The 19,865-nt window shown below is 47.5% G+C and overlaps 2 protein-coding genes and 1 pseudogene across 2 annotated transcripts; all 3 read left to right on the top strand.

The window, feature by feature from the left end:
• The first annotated feature begins 9,067 nt into the window (after nt 1–9,067).
• Nucleotides 9,068–12,428, top strand: LOC123424797 (receptor-like protein kinase HSL1). The gene is made up of 2 exons (XM_045108492.1): nt 9,068–11,735; nt 11,813–12,428. The coding sequence occupies exons 1-2, from the start codon at nt 9,191–9,193 to the stop codon at nt 12,169–12,171; spliced, it is 2,904 nt and encodes a 967-aa protein (XP_044964427.1). The 5' UTR covers nt 9,068–9,190; the 3' UTR covers nt 12,172–12,428.
• Nucleotides 12,429–13,168: 740 nt separating this feature from the next.
• Nucleotides 13,169–14,641, top strand: LOC123425361 (annotated as a pseudogene).
• Nucleotides 14,642–17,685: 3,044 nt separating this feature from the next.
• Nucleotides 17,686–19,356, top strand: LOC123424798 (GDSL esterase/lipase At2g23540-like). Its single transcript, XM_045108493.1, has 2 exons — nt 17,686–18,168; nt 18,329–19,356. The coding sequence occupies exons 1-2, from the start codon at nt 17,892–17,894 to the stop codon at nt 19,189–19,191; spliced, it is 1,140 nt and encodes a 379-aa protein (XP_044964428.1). The 5' UTR covers nt 17,686–17,891; the 3' UTR covers nt 19,192–19,356.
• The last annotated feature ends 509 nt before the right edge of the window (nt 19,357–19,865 follow it).

Here is a 19,865-nt window from a genome sequence, read left to right on the forward strand (position 1 = left end):
GAGACAAGTAGACCGATACTTTTTGCATCTACTACTATTACTCCACACATCGACCGCTATCCAGCATGCATCTAGTGTATTGAGTTCATAACAAACAGAGTAACGCCTTAAGCAAGATGACATGATGTAGAGGGATAAATTCAAGCAATAGATATAAACCCCATCTTTTTACCCTTGATGGCAACAACACGATGCATGCCTCGCTACCCCTTCTGTCACTGGGTGAGGTCACCGCACGGTATGAACCCAAAACCAAGCACTTCTCCCATTGCAAGAATCATAGATCAAGTTGGCCAAACAAAACCCATAACTCGAAGAGAATTACAAGGATATGAAATCATGCATATAAGAGATCAGAAGAAACTCAAATAAGATTCATAGATAATCTGATCATAAATCCACAATTCATCGGATCTCGACAAACACACCGCAAAAGAGGATTACATCGGATAGATCCCCATGAAGATCATGGAGAACTTTGTATTGAAGATCCAAGAGAGAGAAGAAGCCATCTAGCTACTAGCTATGGACCCGAAGGTCTATGGTGAACTACTCACGCATCATCAGAGAGGCAATGGTGTTGATGAAGAAGCCCTTCGTGTCCGAATCCCCCCTCAGGCAGGGCACCAGAACGTGCCCCAGATGGGATCTTGCGGAGACAGAAGCTTGCGGCGGCGGAAAAGTATTTTCGTGGCTCTCTCTCATGGTTTCAGATTTTTCGAGGATTTATAGGCGGAAGAAGTAGCGCAAAGGAGCCACGGGGGGCCCACAAGCCTGCTAGGCGCCCCCCCCCCCAAGGTCGCGGCTAGGGGGCTTGTGGCCTCCCCCGAGACCCTTTGCTTTGGTTCTCAAGCTTCCTGCGTATCTTCTGTTCCGGAAAAAAATCTTTTCAGAGGTTTTATTCCGTTTGGACTCCGTTTGATATTCTCCTGTGAAAAAGGTCAAGATCACGGAAAAACAGGAACTGGCACTTGGCACTGAGTTAATAAGTTAGTCCCAAAAAAGATATAAAATGCATACAAAACATCCAAAGTTTGACAAGATAATAGCATGGAACCATCAAAAATTATAGATACGTTGGAGACGTATGATGGATCAAAATGTTTTATATATGTGAAACGTGTAGAATTTCGTGTAGATTCGCAATATCGAGCTGTCGCAATGATAAAAATGTTTAATATGCTGTTTTCTTGTCATTTGCATAATGATTTTGCATTGCGCATAATTTTAATCGTGATGTTTGCATTCAGTTGGCATAAACAACTTGCTAAAACAGATTATGTCCTAATCTTGCATAAATGTGGTGTCATTCGTTTTATAGTAAAAAATCATATATTATATATGATTTTGGGGTAGAAAAATCCATAGAATTTATCTGTGCATTTAGTTTTGTCTTTTGAGCAAGTTTATGTGCATGTTATTTTTGCCATGATGCCCTTTTGTTTATTTTGTGTGATTTAATCCATGCATGATATGAATTAATTTCGAACAGAAGATATGCTCTTGGACATGTGTACTAGCCCCTCGTATGTTTGGTTGCTATAGAAATCCATGTTTAGGGGTTATTTTCTTGTTGCCAACATGCTATAAAAATAGTGCTGTTTTGAGAATTCTAAATATTTCTAAGTCTCGAATATGTTTATTTTATTGCTATGTTTCTAATGATTGCCATGAATCTCTAGGTCCTATGTGGTTGGTGCAATGAATTTATTTGTAGTGCATGTTGTACTATAGCATGCTGTTAAGTTTCATGCCAATATGTGCACTCTAACATATAGTTTTACTGTTGCCAATATGCCACCATGTTAAAAACTGCACTGTTAAAACTGATATTTTCATTAAGTCTGAAACTGTGTTCAACTTACCATTTTGTGAGCTCTTTTCCTAGCGACCTATGCTTCCATGCAACTTGCTATTAGTAGAGGGTTGTTGTGTATCTTGTCCACTACTGCCTCATGTCTTGTTTGAGCATTTTAGACTCCTGTAACTTTTTGTTTTGGGGTGTAGAATATGTCATGTTGCTGTTTTTGAAAGATTATAGCTTTATCTTGTATTGCTTGTAATTGTTTAACCGTTGCTCCGTTTTGAACGTGACATATATGAAACTTGATTAGAATATCATGTAGTTTCATAATATCCCGTTGCATCCACGATTTGCATGCTTGGGTTTGTCATTGCATACCATTCATGTCATACTATCTTGTGATGCTCATATCTTTTAGACCGTAGCTCCATTTCATATGATCTATATATCTAAATCGACTAGAATGATGTGTAGAATCACACGAACCACTTTATTTTGCTGTTTAATAAATATAATATATGTTTAGTACAGATCTGGACCAATTTCGAAATTAACACATGGGTTATTTGGGAGATGCTACATGTTGTTTTCGACCTCATTTAAAATGCCTAGATAGTATAGTTTATTCATGCGTCACCTCTTGCCATGTTAACAACATTTAATATTGTCGTGTACCAAAACAGGTGTGAACTAAGAAATTAAAATGTGGAGTTTCGTCGATATGCAACTCGTTGCATATTTCACTTAATGTGTAGTGTTTGATTGTTGTGAATTGCCATGTCGTGTCTTGCATAATTAAATCGGACATACATCATATTTGTTTGTGCATCATGTCATGCATGTGTTGTGGTGTTATCATGTGTTGATTGTTGTTCCGGATTGTTTCTTCTCGACAGAGTTCCGAACCGCTTCGGAGTATGAGGATCCAGTTGACTACGTTAGTTCGTCTGCTTCACAGGTTTGTTCTTCTTCCAAGAGGGATCACAGGCAAGATGACCATTTCCCTAGAAAGCATTACTATCACTGCCATGCTAGTTGTCTCGTTTCTTTCGCTATGTCTCACTACCTACCACTTAAATGTCAGTCTCCCAACATTGCCATGAAAAGCCTCTAGCCTTTCCACAACCCAGCAAACCACTGTTTGGCTATGTTGCTGCTTGCTCAGCTTTCTTATAGCTTTGGTAGTTGCAGGTGCAGTTGCTTCCATGTGAAAACATGGGTTCCTTGTTATATCACCATATTATTGCTAATTAATTTAATGCACATATATACTTGGTAAAAGGTGGAAGGCTTGGTGTTCTAGCCTGATGTTTTGTTCCATCTTTGCCGCCCTAGATACTTGTGAACCGGTGTTATGTTCCACAATTGAGCGCTCCTAACATACTTGAGGTTGTTATGGGGACACCCTTGACTTTCGTTCTGGGATAAAACTGGTCTGGCAAGGCCCAACATTAGTACTATATTTTCCCAACATAATAATACTGATAATAATTGACGCATAGGGAGTTAGCGCTACCCGAGGAGTAATTCAACATAATACAAGGGGGCAATGTTGATGGTGTTGGTCCCAAAATAGAGCCACTTGCGGGGCCACCCGGGGCAACTCGGGGGATTTCTATCCAGCCACCGTATGTATTGCTTATCCGTCGTGTCCTGAGAACGAGATGCGCGACTCCTATCGGGATCGTCAACACGTCGGGCGGCCTTGCTAGACTTGTTTTACCTTTCTCGAGTGCCTTGTACGAGAAATTCCGAGGATACTTTGGGCTATCTCGTGGTTGAGGTTTTCCACTAGGAATCCGAGGAGATCACGGGTTTTCCGTAGTCAAGGTTTCCGACGCAACTTGTGGTAGTTTGTGATGGACTAGTTGGAGCACCCGTGCAGGGTTAAATCTTTCGGAATGTCATGCCCGCAGTTATGTGGAAACTTGGAAACTTTTTTTAAGACCTGGTCATAGAAAACTTGAAGTAAACTTAATTAAAATATGCCAAATGTGTGCGTAAACGTGACCGTCTCTTCTCGTGAGTTTCATATCCGGAAGAGGACACGATGGGGTTATGTCTGACTTAAGTAGGTGTTCAGGATCATTCATTTGATCATCATTAGTTCACATCCGTTATGCATAGATCATCCCCCTTTTATTCTGGTAGTCGTAAGTTAGCCACTCAAATAAAAGCTTAGTCGCTTACTGCAGACTCACCACTTAACCTTATCTCACACGTTAAGCTTTGCTAGTCTTGATACCTTTGGGAATGAGATTGCTCACACCCTGTGGCACACAGATTACTACAACGAGAGTTGCAGGTACAGGTAAAGCGATACTTTGACGTGAGTGCGATGATGGTGCTATTTGGAGTTTCTTCTTCTTCTTCATCATCGATCTAGGATGGGTTCCAGTCCGACAGGATGAACGTCGTTCTTTTATCGTTTGTTTTTGTCCGTAGTCATACTTTGCTCTTCTACTTGATGTTTGAATGTATTGGTGTATTGAGATGTTCATGTTGTATCTTGTGGTGAGTGTAATCTAATTCCATATACTCATATCTTCTGTACATGTACTTGTAACGCTGTCCATTCTTGCAAAACAACAAGATGCGCTTCTATCCCTGTCGAGGCCCTCGTGCCAAAAATAAGGATAGGATCGCATCTTGGGTGTTACAATAACCTACATTCAGTATCCTTACAAGAGTATCTCCCAGGAGCAAGGAATCATGGGCAGATGGCATCGGGTTCAGTGTTGAGTGCTGGACTGGGAGCTAAGGAGGTTGTCTCGACTCCTTCTGTAGTGGACAAGCAGAGTTCTGCCACTACTGGGCAGTCGTATGTGATTCCAGAGCCTTCCCAGGGATTATTTGGCGTCGCGGGGAACATGGCTGCTGGCATTATCTCTTCGGGCCTAGGGTCGAAGCTCTCTGTTGGGCGTTTGGAGGCAAACTTCACCACACTCAGGTCTAAGTCGGGCATTGTGGGAAGCATGGCAGGTGGCCAAACTCCAAGAGGGCACACTATAGAAGATGTCATCACCTTTGATGGATTCTGAATTCGGCAAGTGATGACAGAAGGTCCAGTCTAAGGCTTCAGTCCCAACCAGATGTTGATGCCTTGCAGATGGGTCGAGCAATGCGGGTGGCTAAGCTTCGTGACATCAAAGCGATGACATGTATGGCAGTTAATAGGGCACATTCTATTCTACAGTTTTCTGATCAAGAAATTATGAATAATGTTGATTTAGTTGGTGTCACGTTGGGTAATACGAGCAAAGAAATTTCAAACCCAATCAATGATCTACTTGATTTAGAGGTTGATAGGGCCTTGGATTTAGTTTGAAATAACGTTGTTGTGAAACCAATGAAAGATTCTGGAATTAATGCACTTGGTATTGATACACTAAATTCTTTGTGTGATGATCTAGTTCCTTCGAATGAGGCAAAGGAGGGGGTCGCAAAGAGTGGTTAAGAGAAGTATATGGCTCCGCTGCAATATGAGATTCTTGCTTCGCCGCACCCCGGTTATATGGACCAGGTTGTTGGGCAAGAGAAACCCAAACGAGCGTGGAGGCGGAAGGTGTATCCGACATCCGTGGAGCGTAGAAGTGCTAGATTTCGGACGGCCAAAATAATTCATGATGCAGGATGAGAGGAATCTTTTGGAATAGGATAGGTCTAAAGGACTTGGCTAAAATAAGATACCTTGCATAGTCAAACTAGAACATAAGTTGGATTTTATAGCGCTAATGGAGACATGACATGATAGTTTTACTTCTCAATTTCTAAGCACCTTATCAGGAGGTGTGGATTTTGATTGGCACTATCTCCCTCCAAGAGGAAGGTCTGGTGGGATCTTACTTGGAGTTAAATGCGAGACTCTTCAAGTGAGAGAACTGATACTTGGGGAGTTTGCTGTTAAATTCAGGGTTTGGTCTAAGAGTGATGGTTTTCAATGGGCACTAGTAGTTGTCTATGGAGCAGCTCAACCATAGTTCAAACCGGATTTCCTTGCAGATCTGGTGCATATATGCGATGACAGATTACCTATATTAGTCGGGGATGATTTTAACATTATCCAAAAAAGGGAGGAAAATAATAACGATAATTTTGATGGCAGATGGTCATTTATGTTTAACAAGGTTATCGAGAGCCTAAACTTGAGAGAGATTGAACTCTCGGGATGAAATTTTACCTGGGCAAATTCTTTGCAAAACCAAACTTTTAAAAAGTTGGACCGGGTCCTTACCAGTGTCGAATGGGAACAGAAGTTCCCTCTGGTAATGGTTCGTGCTTTACAAAGAGCCATTTCTGATCACACTCCTCTGCTAGTCGATTCACGTGAAGCGACTCATATAGGAAACAAGAGTGGTTTCTCTTTTGAAACAGCTTGGTTTCTGAGAGAAGAATTCATTGATATGATAGCCAGGGAATGGGCTATCGAGTCTGGAGGGAGGTCTAATGTTAAAAGATGGCAGAATAAAATTAGGCACTTGAGACAGTTCTTAAGGGGTTGGGCCAAGAATGAGTATGGTATTTATAAGGTTGAGAAGGAGAGGCTTCTCAAACTTACGAATGAGCTTGATCTCAAAGCCAGGACCTGTTTATTAGATGCGAATAAAAGGGCATCGAGAAACGAGGCGGAGCAGAGATTACGTGAGCTCCTTCGAGAAGAAGAAATGAAGCGGTCACTTAGAACTAAAGTGCGGGCTTTCGTTCAAGGCGATGATAACACTCAGTTTCTCCATTTGATTGCAAACCGAAAACATAGGAAAAAGAAAATTTCCTAGCTTGAACAAGATGAGGGTACAATAGTAGGAGATGAGAACCTAAAGTTGTATATCTCAGATTACTATAAACAACTATTTGGGGCTCCAGATGAAAGCTTTGTCTCTATGGATGAGCACTTGGTTTCAAATGTTCCTCAACTCAGAGATGATGAGAATGTGATTCTAACCACACCATTTTCGGAGAAAGAGGTGTTTGATGCCATAGTTCAAATGAAAAATAACAAGGCTCCTCGACCGGATGGCTTTCCGGCTGAGTTTTATAAAATATGCTCGCATATAGTTAAAGCTAATCTTATGCCAATGTCCCATGATCTGTTCAATGTCCACCTGCAGTTATTCCACCTTAACTTTAGAACGATAACGTTGTTACCAAAGAAGAAGGAGGCGGTGCGCATTGAGCAGTTCCGACCTATTTGCCTGCTCCATGTCAGCTTTAAAATTTTCACTAAGGTGGGAACGAACAGGCTAACGAGAATTGCACATTCTATGGTGCAACCAATTCAAATAGCCTACATGCCTGACCGCAACATACTAGAAGGGCGGTGGTAGTTTTGCATGAAATTCATTCGAAGAAACTAGATGGGGTAATCTTCAAAGTGGATTTTGAGAAAGCATATGATAAAGTTAAATGGACTTTCTTGCAGCAAGCCTTACGTATGAAGGGTTTCGATGAGCTATGGAGGAAGCATGTCGATTCCTTTATACAAAAAGGCAGCATTGGAGTAAAAGTGAATGATGATATAGGTCACTACTTCCAAACGCATAAGGGTCTCAGACACGGGGATCCTATGTCTCCTATATTGTTCAACATGGTGGCACATATATTGGCAATTATGGTAGGAAGGGCAAAAGAGGAGGGCCTAGTAGGTGGACTAGTGCTATATCTTGTTCATGGTGGAGTGCCCATTCTATAGTATGCTGATGACATGATTCTCTTTATGGAACATGATGTGGAGAAAGCCAAGAACATGAAACTCGTTTTATGCTTATTCGAACAGTTATCGGGTTTGAAGATAAATTTCAATGAAAGCAAATTTTTCTGTTTCGGAAAGGCCAAAGACGAACAAGACGCTTACAAACAATTGTTCGGGTGTGAATTGGGAAATCTACCTTTCAACTAATTTTTATAAATTTTTCAAGTAATTTTTAAAAATATTCACACTTTTATTAATATTTGCTTGTAATAACTTTCACTTGTGACACATATTCATAACTTTTACATAACTGATATATAGTCAGATGTAAATATTTATAATAATAGAATATTTTTAAATTTTGCATTGGTATGAATATTTTTTGTTATGCAAAAATTTCTATAACAACAAACTTAGGAATTTCAAAATGTGCATATAAATATTTAAAAAATTTTATAATTAAAAAAATAATTCTAAATTGTGATTTTTCTTTATGATATTATAAACTATACAAACATTTTTATAACAAGAAATACAATTTAGTTTGTATGATTTGTCTAAAAATAGTAGATTAATACTATTTAAAATTACTTGAACATTATGCTATATAAGTTATATTTCATATGTATAATATTTATAACACACTAGTATTTTAACTTTATATTTATTACTATCATCATAATTTACATACTTTTTATAAAACTAAGAAAAAAAACTAACATTGACCGCACTGATTTGAACCCATTGAAACCATACGGGTATCTCTAAAAAACATACGGGTCAGTTGGTTTATATAGATATGACGTTTAGACACTTTGTACACCTAATCTTAATTGGAGGGGCGTCTAGCACACATTGTCCACTATCCCTAGAAGCTAGTTCAAATCATTTGCACAACAAATTTTAACAGTTTTTTTCCTTTGTGCGTGTCACGTCAACGCATTATAAGTCATATAGATAGGATTGTCACTGTATTTGAACGCTTGTACCAAGTTCTAGAAGCGATTCGGTGTATTTTTCAAGTTCATGCACCAAAGTGAACATCAATGACAAGTTTAAGCACCACCGGTGATATTACCTCTTGCCAAGCCAATCCTAAAGAAAGCTCGAGGGGTTTTACCATTTAAAAAAACATTTTAAATGTTTTGAAAACAATTATATGAATTCTCGTACGTGTATATTACGGATCTGTAAAAAAAAATGTTTAAAACTATATCGTGATTTGTAAGCTACACAAAGAAAACAAAATCCCTGCCCACCAACCCAAAAAGGTCTATTTTGAGGTACACATTTGTCCTTTTTTATTGCGCGCCACCTCTGAAAGTGTATTGCTACAGAATTGCACGCGTACGTAGACCGTAGTATACATGATACGTGCGTATGTGTATTCACAGAAAATATTCCAACTTTTCTGCCGTGTGCTGTGCCGTGGGCGCTGTGGCTTTTCTGCCGTGTGTAAATATTGCGTTCGAATACCGGGCTCGCTAGAGCCCGGCCTGCACAAGGCACGCTACACAGGTTTACTGTACAACAATGGCCAGAAATTCAGACGCCGGAAACGAAAGCAAGGACAGAAGCAGAAGCCTGGTTCCGCTGCAGTTTTGCTGTGCAGTTGAGAGCTTCGCGAAGAACAGCAGTTAAAACCCACCACCACCACCACTTCCTCCACTTCTCCGCTCTCACCCCACACCAATGCCATGACTCCCCTGCTCCCCCTCCTCCTCCTGTGCCTCCTCCCCGTCACCGCCGCCGCCGCAGCGTCCCTCCCCGCCGACTTCACCGCCCTGCTCGCCGCCAAGGCCGCCCTCTCCGACCCCGCCTCCGCGCTCGCGGCATGGGACCCGTCCCTATCCCTCTCCCTGTGCCGCTGGCCGTACGTGCTCTGCCGGTCCCCCGGTGACCCGTCCGTCGCCTCGCTCCTCCTCTCCAACCTCTCCCTCGCCGGAGAGTTCCCGACCCAGCTCTGCTCGCTGAGATCCCTCTCGCGCCTCGACCTCTCCTACAACTCGCTCGCCGGCCCCCTCCCCGCCTGCCTCGCCGCGCTGCCGTCACTGCGGCACCTCGACCTCGCCGGGAACGCCTTCTCCGGAGACGTGCCCAGGAGCTACGCCGCCGGGTTCGCCTCGCTCGCCACGCTCAGCCTCGCCGGCAACGACCTCTCCGGCGAGTTCCCGGCGTTCTTGGCAAATGTCAGCTCCCTCGAGGAGCTCCTGCTCGCGTACAACCCCTTCGCGCCGTCGTCTCTGCCGGACGCCTTCCCCGACGGGCTGCCGCGCCTCCGCGTGCTGTGGCTCGCTGGGTGCTGCCTCGTCGGCCAGATACCGTCTTCCCTCGGCAGCTTGAGGAGCCTCGTCAACCTCGACCTCTCCACCAACAACCTCACCGGCGAGATCCCGGAGAGCATCGGGCGCTTGGAGAACCTCGTCCAGATCGAGCTCTACAAGAACAACCTCTCCGGGAGGCTGCCGGGGGGACTGGGCGGGCTCAAGAAGCTCAGGTTCTTGGACGCCGCCATGAACAGGCTGTCCGGCGAGATACCGGCGGACCTGTTTCTCGCGCCGAGGCTGGAGAGCTTGCACCTGTACGAGAACGATCTGTCAGGCCCTGTGCCGTCGACGCTGGAGAGGGCGCCTGCGTTGAGCGACTTGAGGCTGTTCACTAACCGCCTCGTCGGGGAGTTGCCGCCGGAGTTCGGGAAGAACTGCCCGCTCAAGTTCCTCGACTTGTCGGACAACCGAATTTCCGGCCGCATTCCGGCGACGCTGTGCAGCGCGGGGAAGCTGGAGCAGCTTCTGATTCTGAACAACGAGCTCGCGGGCTCGATTCCGGCGGAGCTGGGGCAATGCCGGACGCTGACGCGTGTGCGGCTGCCGAACAATCGGCTGTCCGGAGCCGTGCCGCGTGACATATGGGGCCTGCCACGCCTGTACCTTCTGGAGCTCGCCGGCAACGCTCTGTCCGGCACCGTGGGGCCAACCATTGCCTTGGCGAAGAACCTGTCGCAGCTGCTGATATCCGACAACCACTTCGCCGGCGTGCTGCCGGCGCAGATAGGCAGCCTGACAAGGCTGGTCGAGCTGTCGGCCGCCAACAACGGGTTTTCTGGTGCTCTGCCGGCGTCACTCGCTGATTTGTCCGCGCTCGCCCGGCTTGATTTACGGAACAATTCGTTCTCCGGCGAGCTGCCACATGGTGTTCGACGGTGGCAGAGGCTTACACAGCTCGACCTTGCACATAACCGTCTCACCGGGAACATCCCGCCGGAGCTGGGGGAGCTCCCTGTGCTGAATTCGCTTGACCTGTCCAACAACCGGCTGACCGGCGACGTGCCTGTGCAACTGGAGAACCTTAAGCTGAGCATGTTCAACCTGTCCAACAACCGGCTCGCCGGCAATTTGTCTCCTCTGTTCTCCGGCGACATCTACGATGACAGCTTCTTGGGCAACCCGGCCCTCTGCCGCGGCGCATGCCCCGCCGCGCGGAGAGCAACCGCCCGCCGCCACAGCCTCGTCGGGAGCGTAGAGTCCGTGCTCACCATTGCCGTCGCCATACTCATCCTTGGGGTCGCGTGGTTCTGGTACAAGTACCGGAGCCAGAGCCAGTACAAGAGGCGCGGCGGCGCGGAGGCCGGCGGCAACAAGTGGGTGGTCACGTCGTTCCACAAGGTGGAGTTCGACGAGGAGGACCTCCTGAGCTGCCTCGACGACGAGAACAACGTGGTCGGCACGGGCGCGGCTGGCAAGGTGTACAGGGCCGTCCTTGCCAACGACGATGTCGTGGCCGTCAAGAAGTTGCGGCGTGTCGGCGGTGCCGGCGCGGCGAGGAAAGACAAGGACGGCATGAAGGACACGTTCGAGGCCGAGGTGGCGACGTTGGGCAGGATCCGGCACAAGAACATCGTGAAGCTGTGGTGCTGCCTCCGCAGCGGCGACCGCGGGCTGCTGGTCTACGAGTACATGACCAACGGCAGCCTGGGCGACCTCCTCCACGGCGGCAAGGGGGGGCTGCTGGACTGGCCGACGCGGCGCAGGATCATGGTCGACGCCGCGGAGGGGCTCTCGTACCTCCACCACGACTGCGCGCCGCCGATCGTGCACCGGGACGTCAAGTCCAACAACATCCTGCTGGACGCCGAGTTCGGCGCCAAGGTCGCCGACTTCGGCGTCGCCAGGGTCATCGACGGCAGCCGCGGCCCGGACGCCGTGTCAGCCATCGCCGGCTCCTGCGGCTACATCGCTCCCGGTGAGACGCCAACGCGCTTCTTTAACCCGGTCTTTATTAATTCGCCGATGAACTGATGACCGTGATCTGAACTGCAGAGTACTCGTACACGCTGCGCATCACGGAGAAGAGCGACGTGTACAGCTTCGGCGTGGTGATGCTGGAGCTGGTGACCGGCAAGAGGGCCGTGGGGCCGGAGCTCGGCGACAAGGACCTGGTGAGGTGGGTGCGCGGCGGCGTCGAGCGCGAGGGTCCGGACTCGGTGCTGGACCCGAGGCTCGCCGGCGAGTCCTGCACCTGCAGGGACGAGATGCGCAGGGTGCTCGGCGTCGCGCTGCTCTGCGCCTCCAGCCTCCCGATCAACCGGCCGTCGATGAGGTCCGTCGTGAAGCTGCTCCTCGAGGTCAGCAGCAAGACCGCCGTGGTGCTGGTGGAGAAGGAACCTCTTGGTGCGTGATTGATGCATGGCAATGGCATGTCTCGGAAAGTAGGATACTACTAGTGATAATTAAGATGCAGATTACTCCGAAATAATTGGCTCGGTATAAAATTAAAGTCACCTATTTTAGGACGGAGGGAGTACATAGGTTTGAAATCTTAATGCAACGTATAGATGTAGTAGCTTAACTAGCCAGCGGGGTACTCCATTAGCACGGTTGATCTATGCATCCTAGGCCTATATAAGCTCCTTTGTAACTTGAGTATTTTTCTCTTTGTTGTTGTTGTCACGACACATGGATGATAGTCCCTCCGTCCCATAATATGATAGTGTTTTTAACATTTGTGTAGTGTTAAAAACGCTTTTTATACCATGGGATAGAGGGAATAGATCGGTATCTATGGCAGACTTGGATACGAATACGTTCCTACGGCTGGCAAGCCAATTTCAGAATGAAGTGACAGTCTAGCAGTGGACTCACGAAGTGTAGGTGCAAGAGAACAAGTAGCTCGCTGTGCGGAGGCGGTGCGGGCCTTTCTTTCTTGCGTGCAGCGTCTGCGTCCGGAAAGTTGGAGGTTTTTGTTGCTGTTGCATGTGCTGCTGCTTGCTGTGGAGGACCATGGCTAGCTTGGAGCCTTGGAGTGCATGATAGTCTGGTTATACAGTTGCAAACAGAAACAGGTGTGATGGCTGTCGGGGCAAGGATAGATCCTAGTAGATTAGTTGCAAAAGAAAAATCCTGGTAGTAGTAGGTGAGTGAATTGCAAAAAAAAAAAAAAAAAAAAAAAAAAACACACACACACACACACACACATTTGAGGCATTGATTGCAGAAAGTCATGAGGTCACTAATCATTTGCGAAAAACACCACGTATTCAGTAAAAAAATTGCAGTATGCACTGATTGAACGATTTGCTGCGCTTGACCGTTTTTCCGACAGCTGGGGCTGTTTTCATCCTTTGTGGCCTAACGGCTGGGCAACGAGCCGTCAAGTGGAAATGACTTGGCCGCCTCATGTCGAACAGACCGACCGACCGCGCCGCGCCACTCCACACTCCCCTCACTCGCTCCTCTGTTCCTCTCTCGCTCTCGCAATCTCCCTCGGCTTCCTCTCCTCTTCGCTCGTCGTCGGTCGCCATGTTGTCTTGAGGCGAGGACTCCGACGTGCAGTTCATCGCTTCCTACGACTCCCCTATTAAAGTCAGTTGGTTCGGCCAGGACTAGGTTTATGGTTTCAATTTATGCTTTTGGGATTTAGGGTTTGTGTGCCCCAAGATCGTTTTGAACTAGTTTTATTGTTTACCAGATCCCAGCTATAATAGATGAACCATTGTACACTGGTGCTACTGACGATTTGGGGGTGATGTGCGAGCATGGCAAGCCAGCGAAGAAATGTGTAGCATTCGAGGGGATAAGCACTAGGAGGAGGTTCATTGCTTGTGTCGTAGAAGTAAGTTGGCAAAATTGTTGTTTAACAATTCTGTTCTGACAACAATTCTGTTCTAGGATTCATAGTTCATGTTCATTGTTCTAGATGAAATGCTCACAATAATTGTTGTTTAGTCTCGGTATGAACATGCTCAGAATAATTGTTGTTCAGTTGACTTGATCTAACTAAATCTACACCATAACTGTAACTTTAACTTAACTAAATCTTTAATGTGTGACAACATGTTTGAACTATTTATTTTCTATTGCAGGGAGTTAACAATTGTGGATTAGTGCAGTGGGTAAATGAGGAGTGGACAGATCATCTGCAGAATGCTCTCAATAAACTATGGCTTATGTATGAGGATAGCAAGCATGACAATAGAATTGCATGCCTGGAACATTCATCTACTTTGCATAGTATTACAGATCAGAAAAATGAGTTGCGGAAGACTTATGAGAAGCTTGTTGAAGATGTGGACAACCTCTTGGCTTCCCATGATAATCTGCCACAGGTAAATCACGAGAATGATGCTCATAGGCCACAGATAGATGACCAGAATGATGGTGAGAGCAGCATGGAAAAGGATGCTGAGATCGACAAATTAAAGGCAGTTATTGACCAGTTGAAGTTCATTCATGTTTCTCAAGGCGATTGCATTAGAAATATGATGCACAATCATCTTAAAGAGAAGGAAAAGATGAGCACTGATAACAGGACTCCGAAGTCGTGCTAGGCTGACCTGAAGAAAGAGAAGGAGAAGCTGGATGTTTTGCATTGCTGAGCTGATGAAAGAGAAGGAGAAGTGGAGCATTGAAAAGAGTGCTATGGAGTGTTGCATTGCTGACGTGAAGAAAGGAGGTGAAAATAACAAGAGGAAGCTGAAGGACATCAAGGGTATTTGTGATGAAGAATAATTTGTGTTGTCATATGACCATGTGGGTCATTGTCTTTAGTTGTTAAGTTTGTAATGGAGTACTCCTTGTAATGTGTTAAGTTTGAATCTTTTGAACTAAGTTACTACTGTAGCATTGAACTATGGTTTGTAATGTGTTAACTTTGATTCTGTTGAACTAAGGTCTGCTTGTAGTGTTATTTTATTGTTGGATTGTTGTGAAACTTGTGTTTGAAGCCCTAGTTGTTGCATTTAGGGGTTTGTCGACGCCGAGTCACCCTTAGATGACAGCCTCATCATCATCATAAGTAGAAGATCATAAACAAGATCATGCATGAAAGTCTAAATGACAGAATCATCATCATTATAACTAGAATCATAAACAACATAAATCATCGCCATAGTCTTGATCATCTGCAATAATTATGTAACTTACATAGTGCCATCACAAACTAGCCAAAATAGGCTGAACTAAACTGGTATCAACAACACAAACTCAAAGTTGTTTTGAATATCACAAACTCAAAGCTGTTTTCAACATCACCATCTTGGTTGAGCACAACATTGGATCCAAGAATTGGCACCAAGCTAAAGGGGAGCACATATTGGGAGAAGATTTGGATGGACTATCATGAACGGAAGGAGTATGTGGAGTCAAATCCTATCGTGAGCACCCGCAATGTGGCATCTCTCCAACATCAATGGGGATCATATAAGGAGAAGTGAGCAAGTACGTCGGTTACTACTCACAAGTGACCAAACGGTCTGAAAGTGGGATGGGAGTGGCAACTCATGTAAGCTCGATCGCCTCATCTTACCGTCATTTCAACATGTTCATGTGTTTTTCATTCTTGTGCTCATACGTATTTTGTATGCTAGGCGGTGGTGGCGTACACATTGTATCACAAGACCGAGAAAAGGCCATTTACTTTTAGCCATTGTTGGCTCTTATTGGATGGCAAGCCAAAGTGGCAACAAGTTGTGGCCGACCTCAAGACCGGAAAGAAGAGGAATTATGGCTCAAGCTCCCACCAATCCATTGGGTTGGACGATGATGACGACGATGTTTTCTTCACCAAAGGAAAAGCTACCGTGCCAAAGGATAACCAACTACTCATGAGAACTAAGTGGGAGAAGGCAAGGATTGCCCGTGACGTCGTGACAACAAACATGTCGTCCACATGGATGGGCATTTTTTCGGCAAGGGAGAGCAAGAAAGAGGAGAGGTACAAGCTTATGTTGGACGGGCAAAGGGAGAGGATGGAGTGGGATCAGATAAAGGAAGAGACGCGACTTCAAAATAAGAGGGAGAAGATCGAGTTGGAGAAGCAAAAGGTGGCGATCGAATGGGAACACCACAAGACCAAGACATTTGGAGATATTTAGCTCGAGAAGGATAGGTTGCAACTCTCACGCGGCGCGGAGGATGCAAAAAATCATGCTCGCGGATGAATCCACTTTGGATGAACATGCCGAAAAATGGCTTGTGGACAAGAAGAAAGAGATCAACGATCGTAGAGTGTTGGAGGTGTCCAGGGCGGCTACGGCTACGGCAGCGGAGCAGGAGGCCAGGATGCATGCGACGATCGTTGTTAGGATGTATGCGGAGGAGGCAGCCCGGATGCAGGCGGAGATGGATGCCCAGGTGGAGCAGGACGCGTGGACCAACTCAATCGGCGAGTGAACCGACAACACTTGTTGGTTATTGATTTCATTTTGACATGTCCGTTTGGTTGAACTATGTTATCGTTTGCTTTTGTTTAAAACTATTGAATTCGAACAATTTGTATTGGATAATCGATGTGCATGGTTTTGTATGGGTTTAAGATTCCGAATATGAGGTATGTGGATGCACGAAGTGAAATATGAGGGACCGTCCGGATGCGTCCGTGGGTGTGCCTCGGCGCGTCCGCGGGCGTTTGAGGGTCGGATTTGAGGGGTCTGGCTGTAGATGCTCTTAGGTCACTTATTTTGGGATGAATGGAGTAGTATATAGGGTCGGTTCTTTTGACTCAATTCTGAAGAATTACTGTTTGGAAAATTATAATCGCAAAAGATCTTGTTTCTTCCCGAGGAATCATGTGAGAATTACCACAATTAGTAGTGCATTTTAGAATTGGGGGAACCTCGCAATTTTAACCAACCCCTCAAAAGAAAACCTTTCGTTTTGAACTGCTACCCCTATTGGACAACCAAATTACGTCCAAATTTCCACTCTGGCCAGAACGCTACGCAACCAAAACGAGCCTCCCCCACTACCCCCCCCCCCCCCCCCTGCTCGTGCTCGTCCCACCCCCAACTCTTGAGCTAGGGTTGCAGCCGCCAGTCGTCAGATCCACCGACGGTCGCCGCCCCAAACCCCGGCCTCGGCCTCGTCAGATCCGCCAGCGGGAGGCTCCTACGCCACCGCCCCAGCCCCTTCTCCTCCTCTCCTTCTCGCGGGGCTGCCACTTCTCGACGGCGGCCGCCACCCTACTCTGCCGCCCCACACCTCAGCCTTGGCCTCGTCAGATCCGTCGGCGGGAGGCTCATGCGCCGCTGCCTCAGACAGGCTGCCCCTTCTCCTCCTCTCCTTCCCGTCGGTCCTCCACTTCAAGGATTTGCAGGTCGTTTTTGTTTTCATATTAGACATAAACCGTTTGAAATAATCCAGTGTTTGCAATTCATCAATCATTTCAATCTGAAGGCGTTTGAGACATTTCAACACACAACTCATACAACAATTAGTTGCTAAAATCACAGCAAAAAATCAGAGAGACAATTCGCTGGTGAGACGATTCTTTGAATTGTATATCAGAATTAGAGTTATGATTCTGAAAAAATATGAGATGAAAAGAACCGACCCATATTCCCACAAGGCCACAAAACCCCATAGAAACCATCTGCCAGACAACGACGAGAGTACCCATGGCCATGTCACGCGTGCACATCATCGTTTGGTTATTTCAGACCACCTAAACCCCCCACCCAACCGGGCCAGGAGAGGAAAAAAGGACGCCGCTTTTCCGGAGCGCCCAGCGCGCATCAACCGTCCCTGCTGACTCCCGCGGTCGCGCGCATGCGTCGCCAGGTATCCGAGCCGCGACGAGAGTGAGACGTTCCCTTGTTTGCTTAACTACCATATATCTAGCACTGTCCACCACATGCGTCAAACCAACAAACCAAACCCTCCCCCACTGAGCTTCCATATCAAGCACCCCCACTGCACACGAAACCCACAAGCCACAGTCGATCATCGAGCCGTGTCTTCTTCTCCCATGGTCATGGAGGTCTTGAGCTAGTCATCGACCGCACCACCTAACGCGCCCATCGCTGCCTATATACCCTCGCGTGCTTCTTGTGGTGTCAGTTCAGTTCGTACGTGCGCGCTGTCGTTGCGGCTAACTAGCTCGCTAGCTCGAGGCTTGATCTGCATGGGGAGAATGAGCTCGGCGGCGGCGGTGGCCGTGGCCATGGTGGCGGTGCTGTGCGCGGCCGCGGTGGTGAGGGTTAGAGGGCAGGACACCGTGGACGAGGACACGCCCGGAGCGTCCTTCATCTTCGGCGACTCGCTGGTCGACGCCGGCAACAACAACTACCTCTCCACGCTGTCCAAGGCCGACATGAACCCCAACGGCATCGACTTCGCCGCCTCCGGCGGGACGCCCACCGGCCGCTTCACCAACGGCAGGACCATCGCCGACATCATAGGTTGGTAAATTCGGTCTTTCTACCATGAAGCATTTTCAAGCACTGAATATATTATCCTTGTACGAGGAGCTTAGAGTTGCCACCACTCTGTTTTTTCCTAAGAAACAACACAAGTAGCCATCACCCTGTCACTTAAACAGAAGTGAATTCCATCTTTCAGGGGAGATGCTGGGCCAGGCGGACTACTCGCCGCCGTTCCTGGCGCCGAACACGACGGGCGGCGCGCTGCTCAACGGCGTGAACTACGCGTCCGGCGGCGCCGGGATACTGAACGGGACGGGCAGGGTGTTCGTGAACCGGATCGGCATGGACGTGCAGGTGGACTACTTCAACATCACGCGGCGGCAGCTGGACGGCCTGCTGGGCGAGGACAAGGCGAGGGAGTTCATCCACAAGAAGGCCATCTTCTCCATCACCGTCGGGTCCAACGACTTCCTCAACAACTACCTGATGCCGGTGCTGTCCGCCGGCACCCGCGTGGCCGAGTCCCCCGACGGCTTCATCGACGACCTCATCATCCACCTTCGGGAGCAGCTCACGCGGCTGCACGCGCTGGGCGCCCGCAAGTTCGTGGTGGCCAACGTGGGGCCGCTGGGGTGCATCCCGTACCAGAAGACGCTGAACCGGGTCAAGGACGACGAGTGCGTGAAGCTGCCCAACACGCTCGCCGCGCAGTACAACGGGCGGCTCCGGGAGCTCCTCATCGAGCTCAACGCCGGCGGGCTGCCGGGGGGCAGGTTCCTGCTGGCCAACGTGTACGACCTGGTGATGGAGCTCATCGCCAACCACAGGAAGTACGGGTTCGGGACGGCCAGCGTGGCGTGCTGTGGCAACGGCGGCAGGTACGCCGGGATCGTGCCGTGCGGGCCGACGTCCAGCATGTGCGACGACCGGGAGAACCACGTCTTCTGGGACCCGTATCACCCCAGCGAGAAGGCCAACGTGCTGCTCGCCAAGTACATCGTCGACGGCGACAGCAAGTACATATCGCCCATGAACCTCAGGAAGCTCTTCAAGCTCTAGACAGAGAGATTCGATCGCCGGTGACATCTTTCCCTTTTTGGTTGCGCGCGGTTCGTGAAGTTTGGGCATGTATAATCTGGGGACATATTTGATGTATGAACTATGTGCACGATCGCGCATATGCACGACGGGTTAGAAATATTGATCGTGTTGCTGCGTTCCCTATCTTCGTCCGTTGTAGTACAAGCCAAGACAACATTCTTTTCTTGAGGGATGCCAAGAAAACATTTTAGGATGTGTTTGGTTCGGGGTAAGAGCATCCCATCCCCAACGCGACCCACAAAATTCCTTTTGTATCCATCCGCGGATACGGAAATCTATGCGTGGACATGGATGTGAAAACCGATCATACAACGCTGTCCGTATACAATTCAAATAAATTTTAAAATAGCGGAACGAACCACGTGCAAACCGGATGACAACATTTACATTTTGGACATACATTAGCTAAATTATACTGGACTAAGCTAATGTCGGCCATGGTGGATCTCCACTCCCACGACATGTAGTCCCCATGTTCGACAACGTGCTTGCCAGGATGTCGGGAGCCCTGCAAGTATATGCTTCAGCGAGAGAGGAAGAATAGCCTTCGTCTTCCCTTTGTTCGGCAACGCGGCCCATCGGACGGGAGACGATGATGGGCTGCGGGAGGGCAAGATACCGGTTGTGCACGC

This window comes from Hordeum vulgare, chromosome 2H (genome assembly GCF_904849725.1).
Source record: "Hordeum vulgare subsp. vulgare chromosome 2H, MorexV3_pseudomolecules_assembly, whole genome shotgun sequence".
Classification (NCBI taxonomy): domain Eukaryota; kingdom Viridiplantae; phylum Streptophyta; class Magnoliopsida; order Poales; family Poaceae; genus Hordeum; species Hordeum vulgare.